This window comes from Artemia franciscana, chromosome 6 (genome assembly GCF_032884065.1).
Source record: "Artemia franciscana chromosome 6, ASM3288406v1, whole genome shotgun sequence".
NCBI classification, from domain to species: Eukaryota; Metazoa; Arthropoda; class Branchiopoda; order Anostraca; family Artemiidae; genus Artemia; species Artemia franciscana.
In genome coordinates, this window is record NC_088868.1 from 35,756,927 (window position 1) to 35,782,202 (window position 25,276).

At 35.2% G+C, this 25,276-nt stretch overlaps 2 protein-coding genes across 3 annotated transcripts in view; one reads left to right on the plus strand and one right to left on the minus strand.

Annotated features, from left to right (window-relative positions):
* The window catches only part of LOC136028361 (uncharacterized), a 31,965-nt gene that overhangs the window by 1,547 nt on the left and 5,142 nt on the right, over positions 1-25,276 (plus strand). The window contains exons 1-2 of one of the 2 annotated variants that reach the window (XM_065706149.1): positions 17,399-17,493; positions 23,512-24,257. In XM_065706149.1, coding sequence (XP_065562221.1) covers positions 17,476-17,493; positions 23,512-24,257 — 764 coding nt within the window. In that variant the 5' untranslated portion in view covers positions 17,399-17,475. Of the gene's footprint in view, positions 1-17,398; positions 17,494-23,511; positions 24,258-25,276 lie in introns of those variants that run through there. The other variant, XM_065706150.1, reaches the window with a different exon arrangement.
* LOC136028362 (shematrin-like protein 3) lies at positions 177-6,359 on the minus strand. Its single transcript, XM_065706151.1, has 3 exons — positions 6,198-6,359; positions 1,673-1,989; positions 177-399 (listed from the first exon to the last, which is right to left on the minus strand). The coding sequence occupies exons 1-3, from the start codon at positions 6,198-6,200 to the stop codon at positions 255-257; spliced, it is 465 nt and encodes a 154-aa protein (XP_065562223.1). The 5' UTR covers positions 6,201-6,359; the 3' UTR covers positions 177-254.

Consider the following 25,276-nt stretch of genomic DNA (forward strand, 5'->3'; position numbering starts at 1 on the left):
AAGAAAAAAAATGAATATTTTCTTGTATATTGTTCTTTTTTTTAAATACCTAGCCAGCTTCTAGCCAGTTCCAAAAATCTCATTTTACATAGGTTCTATTAAGGTCACTTTATTTTAATTGTTTTTGGAACAAGCGCTATTCTGGAAGCCTTTTTAAAATATCTCTTGGAAAACGGTTAAAAGAGGAAACAATATTTATTAATAAATAACATGATACAATAAATTAAACATTGATGAAACAATAGTATATTCACTTAACCAATTAAAGTTTTGTGAATGTAAGCAGATGAGCCACCATAAGCAGGATACGTGGGATATCCATAGCCCATACTAGGGTAACCGACTCCCATTCCATGATAGCCACCTCCATAGTAGCTAGGACCGTAAGGGTAGCCGCCTCTGCAATGAAAAATAGTTATGAATAGTCATTTACGTGAATTATTAAGATTTACTTGATTGTAAAAGTAAGGTTTCACATTTCTACTCGTAGAAAAAATATTGTGTGTTTATATGTTTATTTTTTCACTATTCCATCGAATTCGTGGCTAAAATTTTTGAACTAGAAACGTGAAATTATGCTGAATATTTTTGAAGTCCCAGGAACAAAATTAAGGGTTATTTAGAAATAGTTATGATTACAATAAAAGAAATAGTTATATATATTTATTATAGTGAATTATAACTATTATACGTAAATTATTAACAGTTATTAACATATGTATATATATATATATATATATATATATATATATATATATATATATATATATATATATATATATATGTATAATAAAATGTGTGTTTATATGTCTATCTTTTTATTATGCTATTGAATTTATGGAAACGTGGAATTATGCTGAGTATTTTTCGAATCCCCAGAACAAAACTACACTGTAAATAGAAAAAATTGAAAACCTCAAAAACTAAGAATATAACGTTACTATAACAAGCGTACGAGGTCCGAAAGCCCGGGCTATTAATTGTAAGTTTTAAAGGATTGATTATAGAAAAAGATTTAAAAAGAAATAATACCTCATTTAAATTGTGTTAGAACATTTGCTACTGGACAAAAATTGCCTGTTGGTGTGACATAGCACTTATAATTAAGTGTCCTAAAGGGCTCTATTATAACTTTTTTCATGAGCTTTTTCGCTTGAAATTCTGGCTTTTTGATTTAGATTATTGGATTAAATCTTATAGTCTGGATTATTCTTTAGAGTCCAGATTTAAGCCATTGGTTGTCAGAAGGTATTGTATTATGGCACATTTTTGATTAGCAAAATGCTGATTTACAGAAATCAATTATTTTTGCGTAAATCAGAAAACTACTGTATGTTAATTATAACCAATAAAATATATGCTGGGCTAGACATATAAGTCTGAAAAAAAAGAAAACACACTGTATCCTACAATAATAAAAGTATATTTACCTACAGTTTTATTTTATGTTTTTTTGAGAGAATAGTACTCCAAAATTGACAATTTTGCTCACTAAGAATATTCTTCACATTTTGTAATCTAAATAACAATCTGATTGTTGGATTGTCAATGGAAATCCCATTTTGATCACTCAATTGTCAATTTAACAATATAATTGCAAAGTAGAAGATCGAAGAGAAAATTTTGAATTTTTTAACTTTTTCTAGTTACATTGATATAATTGAGAACTTACGCTGGATAGAATGGGGCTTGAGGCATTACTCCTAGACCTAAAGAAAGCGACGAGGCTTGCCCTTCAAGATCATCCACACGATCTTCCATCGCCGGTGCTGCAAAAGCGACTGCTTGTCCTTCAAGTTCGTCCATTTGATCCTCCTTCACAGGTGCGGCGAAAGTGACAGTTCTTTCTTCAATGTCACTCACATGATCTTCCATCATAGGTACTTCAGAAGTGACGGCTTGTCCTTCAAAATCATCCACACGATCTTCTGTCACAGGTGCAGCAAAAGCGACTGCTACTACCAGCACTAAGAGCGCCAATACTTTTGCCTAAAACCAAGATTTACTTAAAAAATCTCAAACTTTTTATTGAAATTGACAACTAGCACGCATTTATGGTCACGCGATGATAAGCGCGCATCTATGATTTTTCTTCTCCGAAAAAATACAAAATTTCATATTTTGTAAAAAAAGACACAGAACCTCTGTAAAAGATTTCTCTGGTTATGTTAAATGTAATGATGTAATATCCATTTCAGACATGTGCCATTCTTGAGCTGCTTTCTTTCCTTTTAAAAAAATAAATAAAAAAGAAGTTTTTTTTAACTGAATAAAGAGTGGGGGGTTGAGGAGGGAACACCCCCTTTCATATACGGAATAATTTCTGTTCGTCTTAAGCTTTAATGTCGCTCTTACTTTCAGAAAAAAAATGTTTTCTTATGTAATTTCTGAACGTTTTTGAATTAATGCAGGTTTTGAATTTGGCTCACTGTACATGAATAATTAAGACAAAATTTGCATATTAATTTCACTTTTTTTTAAACTAATAGTAACCTTATAATAACCTAAGTTTGATTTTTGCTTCAGTTTTTTAAGATAGAATCCTGAATCACAAAGGCTATTTAATTAGAATAATAGCCTCTTTTAAAAGTTAAAAAAAACTTTAGCGTAAGAGCAAGCTGCTGAAGAGAGGCAACCCATCTCATTTACGTAATGTTTTCTGTTCGTTTTAAGTTTTAATGTTGTTTCTTACTTTCAGTCGAAACAAACTTGTTTTTTTATTTAATTGCTGATCGTTTTTTAAATAATGTCGGGAAATCCAGCTCCCCTTCCATGGAAAATTCCCTTCTCCCAACAAGAAATTTTTCCATGGAAATATTCTCCTACGCAATTTTAAATTAGCGATATTTGCGGAAGTAATTTTGTTAGGCATAGTAACAAAACGGCCAAAGAGGTCGAAACTATTTTTATGAAAATGAGAGTCACAAGTTGAGCAATTCTCAAATTACTGAAATGAATGAAAGAAAAGATCTTAAAAGATATACGTAATAATTTACGTTTGTTTTAAGTTTTAATGTTATCCCTTACTTTCAGTTGGAAAAAACTTGTTTTTTCTTATATTTACTAACAACCACAAGCCGAACACATACAATATCTTTGGTTTATTATCACATAAATATCATAATCATGAAGCTGCTTAAGGTAAAATTAAATGCTAAGATTGGCTGGAAAATATCACAAACAAATTATTGCCTACATCGGCCATTATTTTACAAAATTCGAACTTTAGCGTAAAGAGCGAGGTATTGATGAGGGGACGAACTTTCTCATATATGTAATATAGGGGGGTTACTTTAGCGTAAACAGCGAGGTATTGAAGAGGGGAAAAACTCGTTTATATACGTGATATGTCTATACACTCCTTACTTTCAGTTGAAAAAATTTGTTTTTTTTATTAGATTTCTGACCGTTTTTCAAATGATGCTGGGATATCCAGTGCCCTTAAATAGCTTCATAGAAATTATCTTCCCCCATGAAAAATTTCTCCATAGAAATAACCTCGTAACCCAATCCCCCCCACCAGAAAAAATACCAATATATCTCAATATATCAATATAAAAATAACCAAAATATCAATATATCTGTATACTTACCAATAACAAACACTATATGTAAACAATGGGAAAAGTTCAGTACTTTCAGCCCTTCCCCCGGGGACTGTGGGGGATTAAGTCGTCCTCAAAGACATAGTTATTAGATATTTCGACTATGCTGAACAAAATAGATATTTCGATATCTTTAAAAGGGAACTAAAACATTTTATTTTCGTTCGAATGAGCCCTCTTGCAAAATTTTAGGACCACTGGATCGATACGATCACACCTGGGAAAAAAAAAAATTAACACACATCCGTGATCTTTCTTCTTGCAAAAATACAAAGTTTGACATTTGTGCAGATAAGAGCTTGGAACCTATACAGTAGGGTTCTCTGATAATGCTGAATTTTATGGTGGGATTTTTATTGAGATTCTATGACTTTTAGGGGGTGTTCCTTCCTTTTTTTCGAAAATGAGGCCAATTTTCTCAGGCTCGTAACTTTTGATGGGAAGGATTAAACTTGATGAAATTTATATATTTAAAATCAGCATAAAAATACAATTCTTTTTGACGTATCTATTGGTATAAAAATTCCGTTTTTTAGAATTTCAGTTACTATTAAGCCGGGTCGCTCCTTACTTACTGTTCATTAACACGAACTGTTTGATCAGGAAGATTTTCTTAGGCTAGCAATTTCTGGTTTATAACTTTAAATTTATTGAATTTTGCAGTTTTAGTATCACTATAAAAAGCCGATTATATTGGTGTAGATATTGTCATTAAGACTCCTATATGAGACCATTGGTTTCTATTAGCACGAGCTGCTTCTTATCAAACAGTTTGTTCACACGAACTGTTTGATAGGGGACTCTACATCAACTCAGGGATCCTCAGGTATGTTGAATTTGATGATGTTAATTTCTTCAAGAGCCCTCTGTTTTTGTGGGTATTTCCTTGTTTTCACTTAACAATTCATATTTTTATACTAAAACCTGTTGATAGATGACATTAAATTTATGGGACTATAATTATTTGAAAATGGTATTTAAGTTAAAGTCTTCATGTATTAAATTATTTTCTTACTTTTGTTTCTAGAGGTTTGGTAGCGCTTGACAGGAATTCCTCAATTTCAAGATAAGATTAACAAGAGTCAACCTGGGAATAAACAGTTCGACAGATACTTGTGCTGTCAAATTTGAAAGCGTCGGTCTTAATTGGTCCCGGATAGCAACAGTTTCTAGCAAATTAGTTTGGATGAGTTGCTTGATTTCCCCAGCATAATCAATAGTTGCAAAAAGAATTAAAATAAAACACAAGTTTTTTCAACTGTAACTAAGGAGCAACATAAAAACTTAAATCGAACAGAAATTATTACATATATGAGCGGGCTCGCCTCTAGTCAATACCTCGTCCTTTACGCTAAAGTTCGAATTTTGTTCCGATTCTGTAAGAATGACTCCTGAATCACAAAAGCTGTTTAATTGGAATAAGTAGCTCTTTTGAAAGTACTAAAAAAACTCTAGCGTAAAGAGCGAGGTATTGGCTAGGGGGCAAACCCCCTCATATATGTAATAATTTCTGTTTGCTTAAATTTTAATATTGCTACTTACTTTAGTTGAAAAAACTTGTTTTTTTTTGTTTAATTTCCGATCGTTTTTAAATTTTCTCAGGCTTGTAACTTTTGATGTGTAAGACTAAACTTGATTAAACTTGATGTCAAAATTCGTTTTTTAGAGTTTCGGTTACTATTGAGCCGGGTAGCTCCTTACATACAGTTCGTTACCACGAACTGTTTGATTGGTTAATTGGATATGCATGTTATAACAACATTTGAATGTATTTATTTGATTTTCAACTCTTATCACTTGCCATTGGGAAAAAAGAGCAAATCGATCCATCATTCACAGAAAGCAACAATTAAAGGGACAAAGAACAATATAAATTTAATTTATTTAAATTTCATTTAAGATAAATCCAAATTTCTTGTTTTGTTTAGGCCTCGATGATTTAGTTAACAAATAGAACTGAAAAAATTATTAATATAAGAAAAATGTGTAAGTCTCTTTAGGAACAAAAGTAAATTTCATTGCTATTTTTAAACTAAACCACGAATCTTTCCAATACGTAATGTTTCAATGCAAATAATAATACAAGTTATGCAACCTGAAATAATGGTGAGAATGGAGGATGAGGAGGCAAAAAGAAATAAGTCTGTATGGCACCTAGAGCCAGGATATCCAGGATTTTTTGTTTGGGGGAGGGGAGCGGTTAAAAAAAATTAATGAAAAATTTGTTTATACGCATTTTTGTGACGTTTTTACGAGTCGGATAAACATTTTGGAGGGGAGGGGAATCAAAGCCTGGATATGGTCTTGATGGTACCACTGAAATCGTACATGATCAATAACAATGGCTTATTCCTTGGGGAGAAAACATTCTTGCAGCGCAAAGCCATATCCAGGGGGGTTAGGGGGTTTGAGCCCCCCTCCAAATGTTATTCCGAATTGTTAACACAAAAGAATACTGGCAAATTTTTCATGTGTTTTAAGGTTTTATTTTGTGTTCCCCCCCAAAAAAAAAATCCTTTTGTAAAAACCCCTTCGAAAAAAAAATTAATCTTGGATACGGCCTTGATGTATCGTATAAAAACTAACACTTACCATCGTATTGAATATATTAAAATTATCTTCGAAGTTTCTGAGACTGAAATAAAATCCAAACTATTCTGTTACGAAGTATTTTTCCAATTTATATATGTATATCAAAATCTATTTGGAAATTTCAACCAGTTTTCTACTATTTTCCAATGTCGTATTTGGGTTACGTAAGACACTTTCGCTTTCGCCCTCATTAAACAGGGTAAAACCACCCTTGTTATTTTTCATTACTAATACCTGCAAACGGATGTGCTAACATTAAAAATGATGGCAGTGACGCAATCAAATTTGTAAATGTGGGTTTTTAGTTTAATAAAACTTAATCCTAGGAATTGGGTGTTAGAAAGGGATTTCACATTATCTCTCACCGGTGTTAATGAGTTTGTGGCTTCGATCATCCCTGGGCAAATAATTCATTGCTCTGACCCAGTATCTATACCTACAACCAGACACATGCCCAGATTTTTTTTTGCAAGACCATCAGTAAAAGAATTTGGGGATGGGGCCGATAATGATTAACAAATTTTATTTGATAATTTGAATAAGATGTGCTGAGAAATCCGAGAAAAGGACTTCGAGGGGAGGGCACCAAGCCCCCTTCTTCGGGTAATACCCCGCTTTCATTTTCTTCCATTTCTGTACCAATTGTCCAGCATGTGCACTTCCATGCATCTTATATGTGAGCCGCTCAAAGGTCAAGTTAACCTAGTAAAACAAAATAGATCAAAAAAGGAAAAAAATTCAAGAAGAAGGCTCAGCGCTGGTTCAGATTTTAATTCACCAGTCATTAGATAAGAAAATTTTCTAAAGAAGCTGCTGGTGTTGGGTTAAGTTTTTCAATCTGGAGAACGTTTTTAAGCACATTTAACATGGAACCATGGGTGGACATAATTAAATTTGCTTCATCGATTTTTCCAATATTTTCCTTTATCTTTTCAAATAAAGGAATAAAAATTATTTAAAATCGATTGTTGTGTTCAATGGCGAATAAGTTTTTGCCATATTTTGATATTTATCCCTATGCTTAGATAATACCTTTTTTTGTACAAACAGAGGGATAAATCTAGCTTAAATTTAAAACCTAAACAAGAATATAAATATTGATTTGGTCAAATTGACCCTAGATAACAAACAGTTCGTGATAAAGAACTGTACGTACGGAGTGACTCGGCCCAATAGTAACTAAAGCTCTAAAACCATGGAATTTCGATATCAATTGGCATATCAGAAGAATTGTCTTATTGTGCTGATTCCAAATATATAAGAAGTTTGCCAGAATTTCTGCACAAAGTTTGTCTTATGTTTCTTACTTTCTTTTTGGTGACTCAGTTTTACATGTGGAGATTTTTTGAGGAAAATTTTCAGTGGGGTTGAAATTATCAGGAGGGTTTCTTGTGGGAGAAATTCTCCATTGGAATTATCGCCAGGAATAATTCCTCGTGGGTAAACTTTCCGCGGATGAAACTTTTCGTTGGAGGGGTGGTGAAAATTTTCCGATATGAATTGGAAAACGATTAAATAAATTTATAATAACATTATAAAAGCGATTGAAAAATAACATTAAATAACATAAATAAAATTAAATAAAAGCGATTGTTTTTTTTTTCGGAAGCATGCTAAAAAGGAATTTTTCTGGCGAAATCGTGGGCAAGAAATTTCCTGGGGGGAATTTGCCGCGAAGAAAGAATTGTCCAGTGGTAATTTCCCGGAGGGAGCATTTTACGCGGGAGAACTTTCCACGGAGGAATTTTGGGGGGATTTACATGGAGGGGAGGTGGGTGTTCCGGAATCATCTGGAGAACCAACAGAAATTTAATTAAAATAAAGCTTTTTTTAGCTGAAAGTAAGGAGCAGCATTAAGACTTAAAACGAACAGAAATTATTTCGTTTATAAGGAGTGCTGCCACTTCCTCAATACCTCGCTCTTTTCGCTAAAGTTTGGCCTTTTGTCCCAATTTTTAAAGAACGACCCCAGAAGCACAAGGAACGTTTATTTAGAATAAGGAACTTTTTAAAGGTGCTTAAGTGCTTAAAGTGTTAGCATGAAGAAAGGAGTATTGAAGAGGTGGCACCCCTCCTTATATGGAATATTTCTGTTCGTTTTAAAACGTTCTCATTTCTTTCAGTTGATATTTTTTTCTTTTATCTAACCACATCAGAGATGATACTCTAGCATTTCCTGTAGGAAAAAGCCAAAGTGGGGGGGGGGACTCCAAGGTTTTAATCTTAGCCGATGATTTTTTGAGATGAAGTATTTAAAAGCGGTAGTGAAGGCTGACTAATCTGTTATTATTAACATAGTTTTGCTAACACATAAGTGAATAAGCAAAACATAAGGTAATAAGAAATATATTAGCAAGGCAAGTAAGTATCAATTGAGCTTACAACGCATATTCACAAACAAAAATGCCAGGAATCTTCTTGTACTTAAAAGAAAGTTTATGCTTAAGAGTTAACAATGGATCCGATTTGCTTAAGTTCTCAGGAGTTCGTTGATTAGTCTGACAGGCAGCCCATTCAAAACATAAGCCTTCAAAAAAGTTTTTCAATGGCCATTTCATGTGGAAGGAGCGGTCATAGAAACTTTGGAGGGGGCTCATTCGATTGGAAATTGAACGTCCCAGTGCCCTTTTTAAGAGTCAAAAGTGATTGGAGAGCAGCAAGTCCTCTTCATTGCCCTATTGGGGTACGGACCCTCCTCCCCTCCTCTGTAACCTATAAACCCATCCGATTAAAATTTTGTAATAGTCTTTTGGTCCCAAACATTTGGAAGGTTCAATAAATATGTATCTGGGGATGACATAACGCCAATAGGTCCCAAGTTGAGGACTGTAAATAATGCAAATTGGCAAACATTTAAAAATATGTTTTTATAAACAGGAAAAGAGGGTTTGTGCAATATATCAGGAACGGCTAAGGCTAATAAGCTAAAGATTTCTGGAAATGTTAAGGGGGAGGTTGACCTGAACGAGGAGACACTAGGAGTACTAATGCTAAGGGAGATACTGACCTGAACCAGAAGACACTATATGTATTCAAATTTCCAACGGGTGCAATATAAATATCTCGGCAACGGCTAAAGGCATTAGGTTGAAACTTTCAGGGAATGGTGAGGGGAATGGTTGATTAAACTAAATCGAAAGACACTATGTGCATTCTGGCTGTCTGCAATATCTCAGGAACGACTAAGGGTATAAAGTTGAAATTTTCATGGATCGTTGAGAAGGATACTGACCTAAATCAAAAGACCCTAGGTGTATCCAGGTTGTCAAAAAGGCGTATCTGCAATATCACAGGAAGGACTGAAATTAATATGTTTTAATTTAAGGAAACTTTGAGGAGGATATTGAACTAAATCAAAAGGTATTATGTAGAGCCAGGTTGCCATAAATTGTGTATTTTTACTTTCATAGGAGCAACTACGGGAGTTGAAACTCACTGGGAATTTAGAGAGAACTGTTTAATTAAACGAAAAAACACTATTTGCTTTTTTAATATCTTTGGATCGGCAAGAGTACTAGATTTAAACTCCTATGGAATACTGAGGGGAATGTTGAACTAAATATAAAGACGCTACGTCCACATAGGTAGTCAAAATGATCATAATATGATTAAATGTTAATAATATTTACCAATAATATAAATTTGGCAACAAAAAACCAACAAAAACTAATTCTAATTTTTTCCAAAAATAAAGTTTTTCAATTAAGAGTAGGCCTAGTGAGCCATATGATTAACTCTAACTTAAAGTTGCCAGAAATTTTTATCAATCAATAAATAGAAAACCAAAACAAACACATATTAAATAGAAAGCCTATAAAATCTATAGGTAACAGACAGTGATATAGGTCATTACTACAAGCAGGAGTAGGGCTACTGCCCCTCTTCTAAACATTTAATTTTGAAAAAAAAACTTGGTTTTAATTTTTTTTTTAAAAAACTGGTTTTAAATAAAATTGGGAATCTTGAATTGCTGGAAATTTTTGGAAAATTTTGGAAATTTTTGGAATTTTTTTGGAAATCATTACATATTAGAGATTCAGTTTATTTTCATTAGTTGTTTTCAGTAATCTTGATTATTATATTGTTTTTTTTTGTCGACATTTTCACAAATTAGACAAACATTATTCAAAGTATATATGGCGTCCTATAAAACTTAAATAACGCAATAGCCTTTAGGATCTTTAAAGAATCACAGTAGCCCTAATCCTAAAGTGTCAATTTCAGTTAATTTTAAATTTAACTTGTTTTTTCATTTTAATCTGTATTCGTTCGCTGTTACTACTAGTAAGAGCTCACTATAGCACTAAGTTGGCCAACACAGCTTCACACGCTCCTCCTCGATTCCGATCTCTTCAAAGCCTTCCTCTTTAAACCCTCTCAGGAAGTACACGTTCCCCTTAAATCTTCCTTTAGGAAATCCTCCCACCCTATTTCAGGGCGACCTGCTTTTTGCTTTACCCTAGACAGTTGGCCGCTACGGATAATCTTTGGAAATCTACCATCCTTAAATCGCAGAATGTTTTAAGACTAAATCGTTTTAGGATTTATTTATTCATCTACATAAAGCATTTGTTCTTCTTTATGTTTGATAAGATCATTCATTTTAATATATTGTTTGTTATAGGTTTTATTTATTCATTGATAATAATTGCTTGTTATTTTGAATTCGAAATATTCCATACATTCCTAGTAGGTCAAGGCCAAAGGCAATACTTTTTTTATACGGTCTTTTTAAGACCATCCCTCCTCCCAAAACCCCTCCTACATATTGTTCTGCTAATGTGTTGGATGGGAATAGTCCAGGTCATGATGGGCTTTTAAAACAGGGAACTAGCCGGACGATAATCATAAAAAGAAATAGAATCTCTACTGCATGCTCATTTTTATGGCACTTGGTATTAACCAAGTAACATATAGCAATCGCAAATTTTGTCGGTCTGTCTGTCGGTCTGTCGGTCCCGGTTTTGCTACTTTAGGCACTTCCAGGTAAGCTAGAACGATGAAATTTGGCAGGCGTATCAGGGACTGGACCAGATTAAATTCGAAAATTCTAAATTTCTTCTAAATTTGATTTTTAGAAGGATATCGTGTCTCAAAGCTCTTATTTTAAATCCCGACCGGATCTTGTGACATTGGGGGAGATTGAGGGGGGAACCTAAAATCATGGAAAACGCTTAGATTGGAGGGTTCGGGATGAAAGTTGATTGGAAAAATAAGTAGAAGTCTTAGATACGTGATTGACATAATTGGAACGGATCCGCTATTTTTTTTTGGGGGGGGGGAGGGTTAATTCTGAAAATTAGAAAAAAATGACGTATTTTTAACTTACGAAGGAGTGATCGGATCTTCATGGAACTTCATATTTGGAAGGACCTCGTAACTCAGATCTCGTATTTTAAATATCAACTGGATTCAGCGTCATTGGGGGGGGGGGTGGGCAGTTGGGGGACCATAAATCTTAGCAAATACTTAAAGAGAAGAGATCTGGATGAAACTGGATGGGAAGAATCCAGACTGTCTAAGATACGTGACTGACATAACCGGACCGGATCTGCTCTCTTTGGTGGAGTTGGGGGGGGGGGGGTATTCGGAAAAATGAGGTATTTATAACTTACGAATGGGTCACCAGATCTTAATGAAATTTGATACTTAGAAGGATCTTGTGCTTTAAAGCTCTAATTTTAAATTCCGACCAGATCCTGCGACATTGGGGGGAGTTGGAGGGGGAAACCGGAATTCTTGGAAAACGTGAAAATTGGGGTATTTTTATCTTACGATTAGGTGATCGGATCTTAATGAAACTTTATATATATAGAAGGATCTTATGTCTCTGATGCTCCATTTTCGACTCGAATTGGATCCGGGGACATAGAGGGTTGGAGGAGGGAAACAGAAATCTTGGAAAACGCTTAGAGTGGAGAGATTGGGATGAAACTTGATAGGAAGAATAAGCACAGGTTCTAGATACGTGATTGACATAATTAGAATGGATCTGGTCTCTTTGGAAGAGCTGGAGGGTGTTAATTTGGAAAAATTAGAAAAATTAAGGTATTTTTAACTTAAAAACGGGTGACCGGATCTTAATGAAATTTGATATTTAGAAGGAATTCATGTCTCAGAGCTCTTATTTTAAATTCCGACCAGATCTGTTGGCATGGGGGGGATTTGGAGGGGGAAATCTTGGAAAACGCTTGGAGTGGAGGAATCGGGCTGAAGCTTGGTGGATAGAATAAACAAAAGTCCTTGATAAGTGATTGACGTATCCGTACCAGATTCGCTCTCTTTGGGGGAGTTGGGGGGGGGAGGGGTTCAGTGAGTTGGCGAGTTTGGTGCTTCCGGACATGCTAGGACGATGAAAATTGGTAGGCGTGTCAGGGAGCTGCACAAATTGACTTGATAAAGTCGTTTTTCCGAATTCGACCATCTGGGGGGCTAAAGGGAGAGGAAAAATTAGAAAAATGAGGTATTTATAACTTAAGAGTGGGTGATCGGATCATAATGAATTTTGATATTTAGAAGGATATCGTGACTCAGAGCTCTTATTTTAAATCCTGACCGGCATTAAGCCTCTGATTTTCCTTTTAAATCAATCTATTGATTCTTAGCATTTTCTAGAGCTCATACCATATGAGCTCTTGACTCTTCTTGCCTCGTCACAGGTGCCATATGAGCTCTTAGCTCTTGTTTTAAGAGCAAAAGGAAACTGGTTTTCCTCGAAATAACACATGCCGTTATTTCAGCTTACCCCCTCCCCTTTCATGGAATTATGCCAGAGTATTTTCAAATCAACCCTCCTCCCGTGGGACAAAACAAGGTAGACTCATAAAAACTGTAGCATTGGAAATACAAATTTGAAAAAGAAAAAAGATCCCTCATCCCCTTCAATCCATCTTTCCTCCAAAAATGCGATTTTTTCACAAAAATGACTATATTCTACAGAAACTAATATCAGGCTCAGGCCCAAGATCTCGAGATCGATGGTCATATTCTCCGCCATTCAGGTTTATTTTGGTATTTTTTTAACTTTTGTTTTTATTTACTTGCATACCTCGATAATAAATGGAGGTTGATATTTGGTTTTACATCTTTGATGCATTGACACTTAAAAACAAGAGCTAAAAGCTCATATCACACTTGTGACGAGGTGAGAAGAGCCAAGAGCTCATATGGCATGAGTCGTAGCAAAATTCTAAGAATCAATAGATTGATTTATAAGGAAAATCAGAGGCTTAATACCGGTCGGAATTTAAAATAAGAGCTCTGAGACACAAGGTCCTTCTAAATATCAAAATTCATTAAGATCCGATCACCCACTCGTAAGTTAAAAATACTTCATTTTTTCTCATTTTTCCTCTCCCTTTCAGCCCCCCCAGATGGTCGAATAGGGAAAAAACAACAATATCAAGTCAATTTGTGCAGGTCCCTGACACACCTACCAATTTTCACCGTCCTAGCACATCTAGAAGCACCAAACTCGCCAAAACACTGGACCCCCCTTAGCTCCCCCAAAGAGAGCGGATCCAGTCTGGTTCGTCAATCACGTATTTACGACATTTGCTTATTCTATCCACCAAGTTTCATCATGATCTCTCCACTCTAAGGGTTTCCAAGATTTCTGGTATCCACCTCCAACTCTCGTCAATGTCACCAGATCTGGTCGAGACTTAAAATGAGAGCTCTGAGACACGAGTTCCTTCTAAATATCAAATTTCATGAAGATCCGGTCATCCGTTCGTAAGTTAAAAATACCTCAATTTTTCTAATTTTTTCGAATTACCCCCCCCCCAAGTCCCCAAAGAGAGTGGATCCATTCCGATTATGTCAATCACGTATCTAGAACTTGTGCTTATTCATCCCATCAAGTTTCATCCTGATCTCTCTACTCTAAGCGTTTTCCAAGATTTCCAGTTTCTAAGATTTCTGTTTCCCCCCTCCAGCCCCCTATGTTCCCGGTTCCGATTTGAATTGAAAAGGCAGCATCTCAGACATAAGATCTGTCTATATACCAAGTTTCATTAAGATCCAATTACCCATTCGTAAGATAAAGATACCTCAATTTTCACGTTTCCCACCTGAAACTCCCCCCAATGTCGCTGGATCTGGTCGGGATTTAAAATGAGAGCTCTGGAGCACAAGATCCTTCTAAATATCAAAATTCATTAAGATCCGATCACCCACTCGTAAGTTAAAAATAATTCATTTTTTCTCATTTTTCCTCTCCCTTTCAGCCCCCCCCCCCCCAGATGGTCGAATAGGGAAAAACAACAAAATCAAGTCAATTTGTGCAGGTCCCTGACACACCTACCAATTTTCACCGTCCTAGCACATCTAGAAGCACCAAACTCGCCAAAACACTGGACCCCCCTTAGCTCCCCCAAAGAGAGCGGATCCGGTCCAGTTTTGTCAGTCACGTGTCTTGGAGTTGTGCTTATTCTTCCCACCAAGTTTCATCCTGATCTTTCCACTCTAAGCCTTTTCCAAGATCCCCCCAACTCCTCCCAATGACACTGGATCCGGTCGGGATTTAAAATAAGATATTTGAGTTACGAGGTCCTTCTAAATATGAAATTTCATTAAAATCCGATCACTCTTTCGTAAGTTAAAATACCTCTTTTTTTATAATTTTTCAGAATTAACCCTCCCCCCAACTCCCTCAAAGAGAGCCGATCCGTTCCGGTTATGTCAATCACGTGCCTAGGACTTGTATTTAGTTTTTCCCCCAGTTTCATCCCGATCCCTCCCCTCTAAGCGTTTTCCAAGATTTTAGGTTTCTCCCTCCAACTCCCCCCCCCAGTGTCACCAGATCCGGTCGGGACTCAAAATAAAAGCTCTGAGACATGACATTCTTTTAAATATCAGATTTTATTAGGATCTGATCACCTATTCGTAAGTTAAAAATACCTCATTTTTTCTAATTTTTTCTACATTAACCGTGTCATGTCAAAATATGTGAATATTTACATATTTACATATATGTAACCGTAAATATGTCAAATAGGTTGCAGGCTCATTGGAGATGGCATAATTCTGACTTAAGATGGCCTTTCCATTAAGACCTTTTCTATGCGACCTGTGATTTGAGGCTATATTGCCGAGGTACCCAAAAGTATCACAATGTGATTGATCCAAGGGGAGGGGTAATTACTACCTGATGCTTGGTTTTTACAAATAAAATATTTTGGAACATTTTTCATTTCCCTCTTTCGGTACAGTTTTAAAATCTACATGTTTTCAAATAGGATGTTGAGCACTGACTTAAATACTTTTATTTCAACCAGTGGGTCTCCTCCCCCCAGAAAATATGTGAAAAGACAGCATAGTATTGTTTGGTAGACTCCAATCGTATAGCATTTGGACGTTTGAACACCCCTAAAATACCTCAAAAGCGGAAGTTACCGCCTCCCCCTCTATATACTTAAAAATAAGATGGAACCTTTTTTTAAATCGTCAATTAAAAAGCATATTGGTCGAATAGTTTCTTTAAAGTTTAAATACTTAAACTTTTGGTTTTCTTCTCACTGTAGAATTTCTTCCCTCTTTATTTTTGTTGCTTTCAAATGTACAAACTACTTATATATTATACGGTTATTTTCTTCTCCCATTTAACAAACATATTCACTGATTATATCATTCCAATAGATAATTAGTATTGTTACCTTGGGTTAGCACAGTAAATGGATACTCTGCTTAACAATGCGGAGCCCAGGGATCGTTCCCAGCTGCGACAAGGTTGGATGACAGGCTTGGAGGTTGTCCCTACAAAAAGACCCAGCAAGTGAAATGTTAATTCAACGCCCTGTGCACCAACGGTGGCTCTGGAGGATTTTTCGTATGTTTAATTTTTTTTTGCAAATTGTTAATGTACTAAGGACATTAGAGTGAAATTCGATCTTTTAACTTGGTGAACTGGAAACTTGCACAACCTTACACAATTGCAAAACTTGCAAAATTGCACAAACTATCACAATTAGGATTGGGTAAACCAATTTTTAATGAAAAAGAAATTCATATTCAGTAACGCAGCTTTGATACTATCTGGTACGGAATATATATATATATATATATATATATATATATATATATATATATATATATATATATATATATATATATATATATATATAAATAAAATAAATAAATAAATTAAAAATAGCAAAAAAGGCCAAAAAAAAGATGGCACGAAAAAGCAAAATTTCCATTTGAAGGTATGATTCCGGCTCTCCCTTTAATGTGTGGTTGCGTTTGGAAATCAAAAGATTGTTTATGTTTGAAGTTTTCAGAAAAAGAGTGTTATCAAATTTGAAGAAATAATTTTTCAAATTTAGTTTCACGGTTCAACATGGTAAAACTGAAGAAAAGCCGATACTGTTCAAAAAACTTTATAATTTTGAAGCTGCCCCAGAAAAATTACAGAAAATTGTTGTTTTAAGCCATAAATAAACCCAGGAGGCAAAAAAGTCTGTACCTAATATAGATAAACACGCACCCGTGATTTGTCTTCTGGCAAAAAATACAAAATTCCACATTTTTGTAGATAGGAGCTTGAAACTTCTACAGTAGGGTTCTCTGATACGCTGAATCTGATGGTGTCATTTTCGTTAGATCCTACGACTTTTAGGGGGTGTTTCCCCCTATTTTCTTAAATAAGGCAAATTTTCTCAGGCTCGTAACTTTTGATGGGTAAGACTAAACTTGATGAAACTTATATATTTAAAATCAGCGTTAAAATGCGATTCTTTTGATGCAGCTATTGATATTAAATTTCAATTTTTTAGAGTTTTGGTTACTATTGAGCCGGGTCGCTCCTTACTACAGTTCGTTACCACGAACTGTTTGATAAGTAAAACACTATGCCTGGAAATCTATACAGTTGTTATAAATTATGCAATCATTGTACTATAATATGTTAAACCATTTATTATATAGTTTATACTATTGATGTTTCTACGATTTCACCATTTAGCTATTTTAGCCATTTATTATTTAGTATTTCTTATAATTTACTATTTCTTTCAGTTATTAGACAACGTTTATATGACGGCAACATACACCTGATATAAAATACATGTGTTTTTAATCCAGTTTACGTAAACATAACAGCTACTTTATGGTTTTTCCTTATTTTATCCTATTTAACTTGGTACTGCTGATCTATATACGTGTCCTGAATTAGCAAGGGTTATTAAACTAAATTGCTGCCCGGCAAAAGTACAAAACCTACCCCTGATCCTAACAATCTTACAGAGTGAGTAGCAAACTTAGCAAGTTAACAGCAATTATGAATTCTGTAAATTTGGTAAGTGAAAACTTGTGCTATTTATAGGACCGTGACCATCTATAGAAGAAAAAGTACAAACACAAATTTGAACTTGATCAAAACTTCATATAGACTGTCTGATATAGAGAAAGAAAACGGAACAGATAGACACTCATAAGTCAAATTATTTTGAAGTTTTACTATTGACAACAGTGCACTAAAATCTGATTTTCCAATCAAAAAGGGGCAGTTTGAAGAAAATATTAAGCAATTAAAAGACAAATTGACCTTAGGACTTTTTCTAGGCAACAAATACATTTACCCTGATTTAGCGCACACCATCTTCTAATAGATCTGAAAGAAAAGTATCTAATGGTTTGTTTTTATCGGATTGATTTGTTCTCGTTTCAAATGTTAGAAAAACGGTTGACTCCTGATGGTAACTAAATAAAAAAACATCATCTTTTAACAAATAAAAGTAAAGAGCGACATTATACTAGCATCAGTTATTCTGTAGATGAGAGAGGATCTTGCCCCCAAAATCTGCAAAAATGTGGAATTTTGCATTTTTTTTTGTCAGAAGAAAGATAACGGATGTGTGCTTCTTTATTTATTTTTTTTTTTTTAAACAGGGGGATTGTATTGACCCAGTGTCCCTAGAATGTCGCAAGAGGGTTTATTCTACCGGAAATCAAAAGTTCTGAGTCTCCCTTTTTAAGTGACCAAAACATTGGAGTGCAACTAGGCCCCCTACCACGCTTAGTTTTTTACCGGATCAAAATTTTGGGATAGCATTTTGTTGAACATAGTTGAAAACCAAATAAATATGTCTTTGAGGGCGGCTCAATGCGCCACAGTTCCCCAGGGGAAGGGCTGCAAGTTATGAACAGTATTTACATATGGTATTGGTTATTGACGAAGTGTAATGACGTTTTCAGGGGGTATTTTTGCTGGTGGTGGGAGTGGGGGTTTCGGGGGTTACGTAAGAGGATCTTTACATGGAGGAATTTATTATGGGGCAAGAAAATTTCCATGAAAGGGGCGCTGCATTTTCCAGCATTATTTAAAAAAACAATGAGGAATTAAATAAAATTAAGTTTTTTCAATTGAAAGTAAGGAGCAACATTAAAACCTAAAACGAACAGAAATTATTACATATATAAGGGGGTTCGTCACCTCATGAATATCTTGCTCTTTACGCTAAAGTATTTTTGTTAATTTCAAAAGAGATATTTATTCTAATTAAATGGCCTTTGGGGTTCAAGGGTCATTCTTAAAGAATTGGAGCAAAATTCGAACTTTAGTGTAAAGAGCAAGGCATTGACGAGGGAGCAAACCCCCTCATATACGTATTAAAAATATACGAATATAGAAGTTCGTTACATAAATTAATTTATAAGTTAAGTATATTTATTACTAGTAAAAACGTTCGTAAATAAAATTAAAAGTCAGTGGCATTTTTAAGTAAGCCAAAACTCAGAGGGACAACTAGGCCCCCTCACACCCCCTTTTTCTCAAAATCGTCCGACCGAATCTTTGAGAAAGCCATTTAGCCGAAAAAGTAAAATTAGTATGCAACTTTGGTTTTAATTTTTCTGTACGGTGAGCCAAAATTAAACCTTCATTAATTCAAAAAGTTTTTTCAACAGAAAATAAGGAGCAACATTAAAACTTAAAACAAACAGAAATCATTAGGTGTATGAGGGGGTTCGTCCCCTCCTCAATACCTCGCTCTTTACGCTGAAGTATTTTTAGTCATTTCAAAAGAGCTATTTATTCTAATTAAATAAAAAAAACTAATTTTTTTAGCTGAATGTAAGAAGCGACATTAAAACTTAAAACGAACAGAAATTACTCCGTATATAAAATGGGTTGTCCCCTCCGCAATCCCTTGCTCTTGACGCTAAAGCTTTTGATTGTTTTAAAAAGTAGAATTGTGGCAAAGAGTCAAACTTTAGCGTAAAGAGCGAGGGATTGCGGAGGGGACAACCCATTTCATATACGGAGTAATTTCTGTTCGTTTTAAGTTTCAATGTCGCTTCTTACATTCAGCTAAAAAAATTAGTTTTTTTTATTTAATTTCTGAACGTTTTTGAATTAATGCATGTTTGGTTTTGGCTCTCCGCACATAAATTATTAAAATGAAATTTGTATATTAATTCTTTTTTTGGCTAAATGGCTTTCTCTTAGTTTTGATCAGACGATTTTGAGAAATAAGGGGTGGAGAAGGAGGCCTAGTTGCCCTCCAATTTTTCGGTTACTGAAAAAGGCAACTAGAACTTTTAATTTTTAACGAACGTTTTTATTAGTAAAAATTCTACGTAACTTAAGAATTAACTTACGTAACAAACTTTCATAATCTTATATTTTTATTATGTATACGAGGGGGTTTGTACCCTCGTTAATACCTCGCTCTTTACACTAAATCGTAAATTTTGTCCCAATTCTTTAAGAATGACCCCTGAATCAGAAAGGCCGTAGAATAAATAGTTGAAATTACTAAAAATACTTTAGCATAAAGAGCAAGGTATGTATCTCCTCCTAAATACCTCGCTCTTTATGCTAAAGTATTTTTAGAACCCCTCATATGCGTAATAATCTCTGTTCGTTTTAAGTTTCAATGCTACTCCTTCCTTTCATTTGAAAAAACGTTTTCATGTTTATTTTCATTGTTTTCTTATAGTAATGCTAGAAAATCCTGCGCCCTTTTTCTTTGAATTTTTCTTCCCCTATGACAAATTCCTCCAAGGAAAGATCCTCCAATATAGCCCCATCCCCTCATCCCCACCCCCAAAGAAAATAAAATCCCCCCGAAAACGTCTGTGCACTTCCCAATAACCATTACTATATGTAAACACTGGTCAAAGTTTGTAACTTGCAACCCCTCCCCCAAGGATTGTGGGGGAGTAACTCATCCCCAAAGACATAGTTATTATGGTTTTCGACTATGCTGAACAAAATGGCTATCTCAAAATTTTGATCTCTTGACGTTGGGAAAAAATTGAGCGTGGGAGGGGGCCTAGATGCCCTCCAATTTTTTTGTTCACTTAAAAAGGGCACTAGAACTTTTCATTTCCGTTAGAATGAGCCCTCTTGCGACATTCTAGGACCACTTGGTCGATACGATGACCCCTGGGAAAAAGAAAAAAAAAAAACAACAAACAAATAAACACGCACCCGTGATTTGTCTTCTGGCAAAAAATACAAAATTTCACATTTTTGTAGATAGGAGCTTGAAACTTCTACAGTAGGGTTCTCTGATACGCTGAATCTGATGGCGTCATTTTCGTTAAGATTCTACGACTTTTAGGGGGTGTTTCCCCCTATTTTCTTAAATAATGCAAATTTTCTCAGGCTCGTAACTTTTGATGGGTAAGATTAAACTTGATGAAACTTATATATTTAAAATCAGCATTGAAATGCGATTCTTTTGATGTAGCTATTGATATCAAAATTCAATTTTTTAGAGTTTTGGTTACTATTGAGCCGGGTCGCTCCTTACTACAGTTTGTTACCACGAACTGTTTGATTAAACGGCCTTTGTAGTCCAGGGGTCATTCTTAAGGAATAGGAACAAAATTCGACCTTTAGTATAAAGAGCGATGTATTTACAAGGGGACAAACCCCCTTCCCCAATACTTATTAAAAATATACGAATATAGAAGTTCGTTTCGTAAGTTAATTCGTAAGTTAAGTATATTTCTTACTAATAAAAACGTTCGTTAGTAAGTTAAAAGTTCTAGTGGCCTTTTTAAGTAACCAGAAAAATTGGAGGGCAACTAGGCCCACCCCTACCCCACCCCTTTTTTCCTCAAAATCATCCGATCAAAACTTCGAGAAAGCCATTTAGCCAAAAAGTGAAGTCAATATGCAAATTTCGTTTTAATTATTCATGCACGGTGATCTAAAATCAACGCCTGCATTAATTCAAAAACGTTCAGAAATTACATAAAAACAAAACAGGTTTTTTAACTGAAAGTAAGGAGCGACATCAAAACTTAAAACGAACAGACATTTTTTCGTATGTGAAAGGGACTGTCCCCTCCTCAACACCCCACTCTTTATGCTAAAGTTTGATTCTTCCTCAAAATTCTACTTTTAAAACAATAAAAAACTTTAGCGTAAACTATTGTTACAAATATATTCTTCCAGCTAAAGGTAGATCAGAGGTTTAGTCTCCTCTTGTTTTTATATGAAACCCCTCAGATGGAAAGTTTTAAAATGTGAGCTTAAAAGTGCAGTCTTCCTTCTTCCCATAAAAATACCCTTAAAGTTGGTGCACAACTAGATAATGCTCTGTTTCTGTTAGTTTTATTGCATAAACGGTCTATAAATCGGTTTATTTCTTATGGATTCCATATGTGTTTAGAGATGAATGTGCCACCTTGTTGCATTATGTCACTTCTTTCAGTATTCTCGAATATTCTAAGTTTTCTCTGAATTTCTCCAAAGAAACTTGGGTTCTACAAAGTAGCCCCAAAATTAGCGTTAACGAAAAGTAACAATTTGTATTTCATGTTAACTTTGGTTTGTTTAAGAACGTCAAATTTTGTTAGTACCTGTTTTTAGGAGGTGGTGAGATTTGCGAAAATCCTGAAATGTTTGGGGATAGTGAAAGAAATTCAGCATTGGGTCTGAGACTGGGATGCTGTATAAATTTCCTTTTGATGATTCTAAGCCGATTAGCTGTCAAAATTTTCACCCAGTTATATTTTGCCACTATTCGATCGTCGATGTCGACAATGGTCACGGTGTGTTTGATTCGGGTCTATCATAATTATAGGGGGGGCTCCTCAATCTTCTTTGTTTATTTACAAGTTTAATTTGTGTATAAAAAAGCTTTAATACTGAAAATCCTCTCTGAAATAGTTCACTAAGGCGGCATCCAGGATTTTTATTTTTTTTTGGGGGGAGGGGGCAGCAAAATCTTTTTAAACTATTCTTTTTCGTTTACATGCATTCTTTTACTTTTTGTGAGTTGAACAATAGTTTTTTTAGGGGGGGGGGAGGTTCAAACACAGTAACTCCCCTTCACTGGATGCTGCTTGGTGCGCCCCTTAAATTTTTTTGTGAGAAGGGGGAGAAAAAGATTCTATGCTGGTATTCATAAAGCTCATGAGCGTAATTTAATGTTAAGCATGGAATAATTCTGCAATGAAAGGGAGCGCTTCATACCACAGTATCCATATACCAAGCTCAGTCCCAGAAAATCATTCGTAATATAAGAAAGTTAGAGCATAGATCTTACATTTCCACTCCCTCCATGTTAATCTGAAAGATTTCTCACTAAGTGTGCTCTAAAAAAAAATAGTTTTTGTTCAGATTTCCCCTCTCCCAAACTATTCCCTATTCCCTATTCCCGCCCCGCCCTCTATTCACTATTTCCGATTCATTCTTCTTCATTAGAACCGATTCCTTCTGTTCATTATTACGATTCACTATTCCCGCCCTCTAGTAACTGGTCTGCAACTATAAAACATTGAGTATAAATTAAAAAAGCCTCATTTGTATCAATTCAGTCAAATGAAGTGCCAAAACAAACAATTTATTTGTTTGCTTTCATAGACTGCAAGCGTGTTTAAGGATGTCTTTAAGCCTCTGGAACTAGGTACTAACTAGATAGCTTTCTGATAGTTTTAATTTGATTGACTATTTCAGAATTTTAATTTGAAATTCTCTATTGTAAGCTTCTTCAATATGCTAAATTTAACGGTAGACCTCCTTACTTTTTGGATATATCATCGCATTACTACAATGTTACCATTAAAATCACACAAATATAAAATAAAAATAGATCACGATAAATTCAAAGACCAAAGGGACCAAAAAAAAAAAAAAAAAAAAAAAACGACGTTCAGGCTCACTAGAGCAATGCGACGTTTTATAAATAATATTCTCGAGGTGGTTAGGTAAAGCTTATGGTTGTCATTGAATATGTTTTCAGGTGAAATTTCACACATTATTTTCGTATGTTTTTCAACACCTTAACAAAATCTATTATAGAGCGGTATTTTTTTAAAGGTTAGTTTGAATCAATAAATTTACTTTTCTTTTCAGGTCTTATTAGTATGCCTGCTGGGGCTATCACTTGCAACAAAACATGGTGCTGAACCCCATTTCACAAATACGGCTTCAAAACATCTAAAGCATACAGTTCCAATAGTCAAAATCCCAGCACCAGCTGCCAAACCAGTTCATTTTAAGCCATCGCACGCCCATCCTCTGCACAAAAAGCCACATTTTGTAAAACCTTTGTCTCACAACACCCTTGCTGTCCCAGTAGCTACTCCAGCCCATAAAATTCATCAGAAACATGTTCCTGCACCTTTGCATGCTCTGCACCAGAAACATGCTCCTGTTCATCCTATTCATCGACATTCTGCCATCACTCCCGCAATTTCTACCCATAATAAGAAACATCATCATGGAAAACGTGACACGGCTTTATCCCAAAACGCCGGGTCCAGTCTAATCAACTTCCAGGTGCAAGAAGTTAATGATATCAACACACAAAACACCAACAACGCAGCAACGGTAAACACTGGGACACCAGCACTTGGTGGCGCTGTCCCACTTACCGGAAATTTTGGAAGATTTCCGACGGGAGGAGTATCACCCTTTTCTGGAGGTTTCAGCGGTAACCGCTTTGGAAGTTTTCCTGGCCGATTTCCAGGACAGCATTTTGGTGGACATGGACTAGTACATGGAATGGGCCACGGACATGGACTGGGAGGCAATCGATTCCCTGTGAACCAATTTGCAGGAAACCAATTTGGAGGTTTCGGTGGTGGTTTTAGACCGCAGTAAGTACAATCAATTCCTCTTATAATTTTTCATAAAATGGCCAAATCTCATTACCTTAATGCATTAAATATGTGACCACAATTTTGATTCCAAAAAAAAATAACAAGGGGTAAGGACTCAAGGGAAAATTTGGACCATGAATAAAAAAGTACTGCTATTTTGTAAAGAGCTAAATGAAATCCATGAGAAATGGCTGTTTATAAAAATACGGTACGAGCTGGGCGAAATTCTGCCTCCTTATTCTAACATATTTAGGTTTTCTTGAACTGGTATTAATAAAGGGCAGGTGACTCCGGTTGTATTCTTATGAGAAGAATAATTTAAGCCCTTGATGTTTCGTTGAGTACCTAAAGTTTTCTTTGTCCAATATATGCGAAAATTATAAATATCTTTACTTCTACAACTGCTAACAACTCACTGCAGCAACAAGCCACCTGAGGCCAACAGAGCTAAGCAAGCTCCTCCTCCATCCTAATCTATTCAAAGCCTCCCATTTTAAACCCTCATAAGGTTGCTATTTTTGATAAATATTTCCTTACGACATCCTCCCACTCCAGTAGGGGACGATCCGCTCTTTGTTTGGCCCTAGATGGTTGGCCGACAAGGACAATCTTTGGGAATTGTCATCCTCCATCCGCAGAACGTGTCCTAACCATTTCACCTTTATCTCATTATAGCCCTAGAAAGTAGATCGAACAACATTTTTCGTACAGGATGCTGTTTGAGATACGGTCTGTCATTGGGGTACCTAAGACAATTCGATGGCAATTTCTTTTGAAAACATCTAGCAACTCTTCTTCTGTTAAACGGAACGCACATGCTTGATAACCATGCTTGAACACTGTCCCCACTGTAACTTCCAATATTCTAGTTTTAGTTAGCAAACTTATCTTCATATTCTTCCAAACTTTTTTAACTTTGAAAAATATCCTGGGCTTAGACTATTCGACTTTTTGTATATTCACTTCACCCACCATTTTTACTAATCATATTACCAAAGTAAGAGAAGCTGTCCAAT

Excerpts from the sequence above, each read along its gene's own strand:
- LOC136028362 (XM_065706151.1), bottom strand. Across the intron at positions 400-1,672 it reads CAAGCCCCATTCTATCCAGC|AGGCGGCTACCCTTACGGTC; the intron begins GTAAGTTCTCAA and ends TTTTCATTGCAG.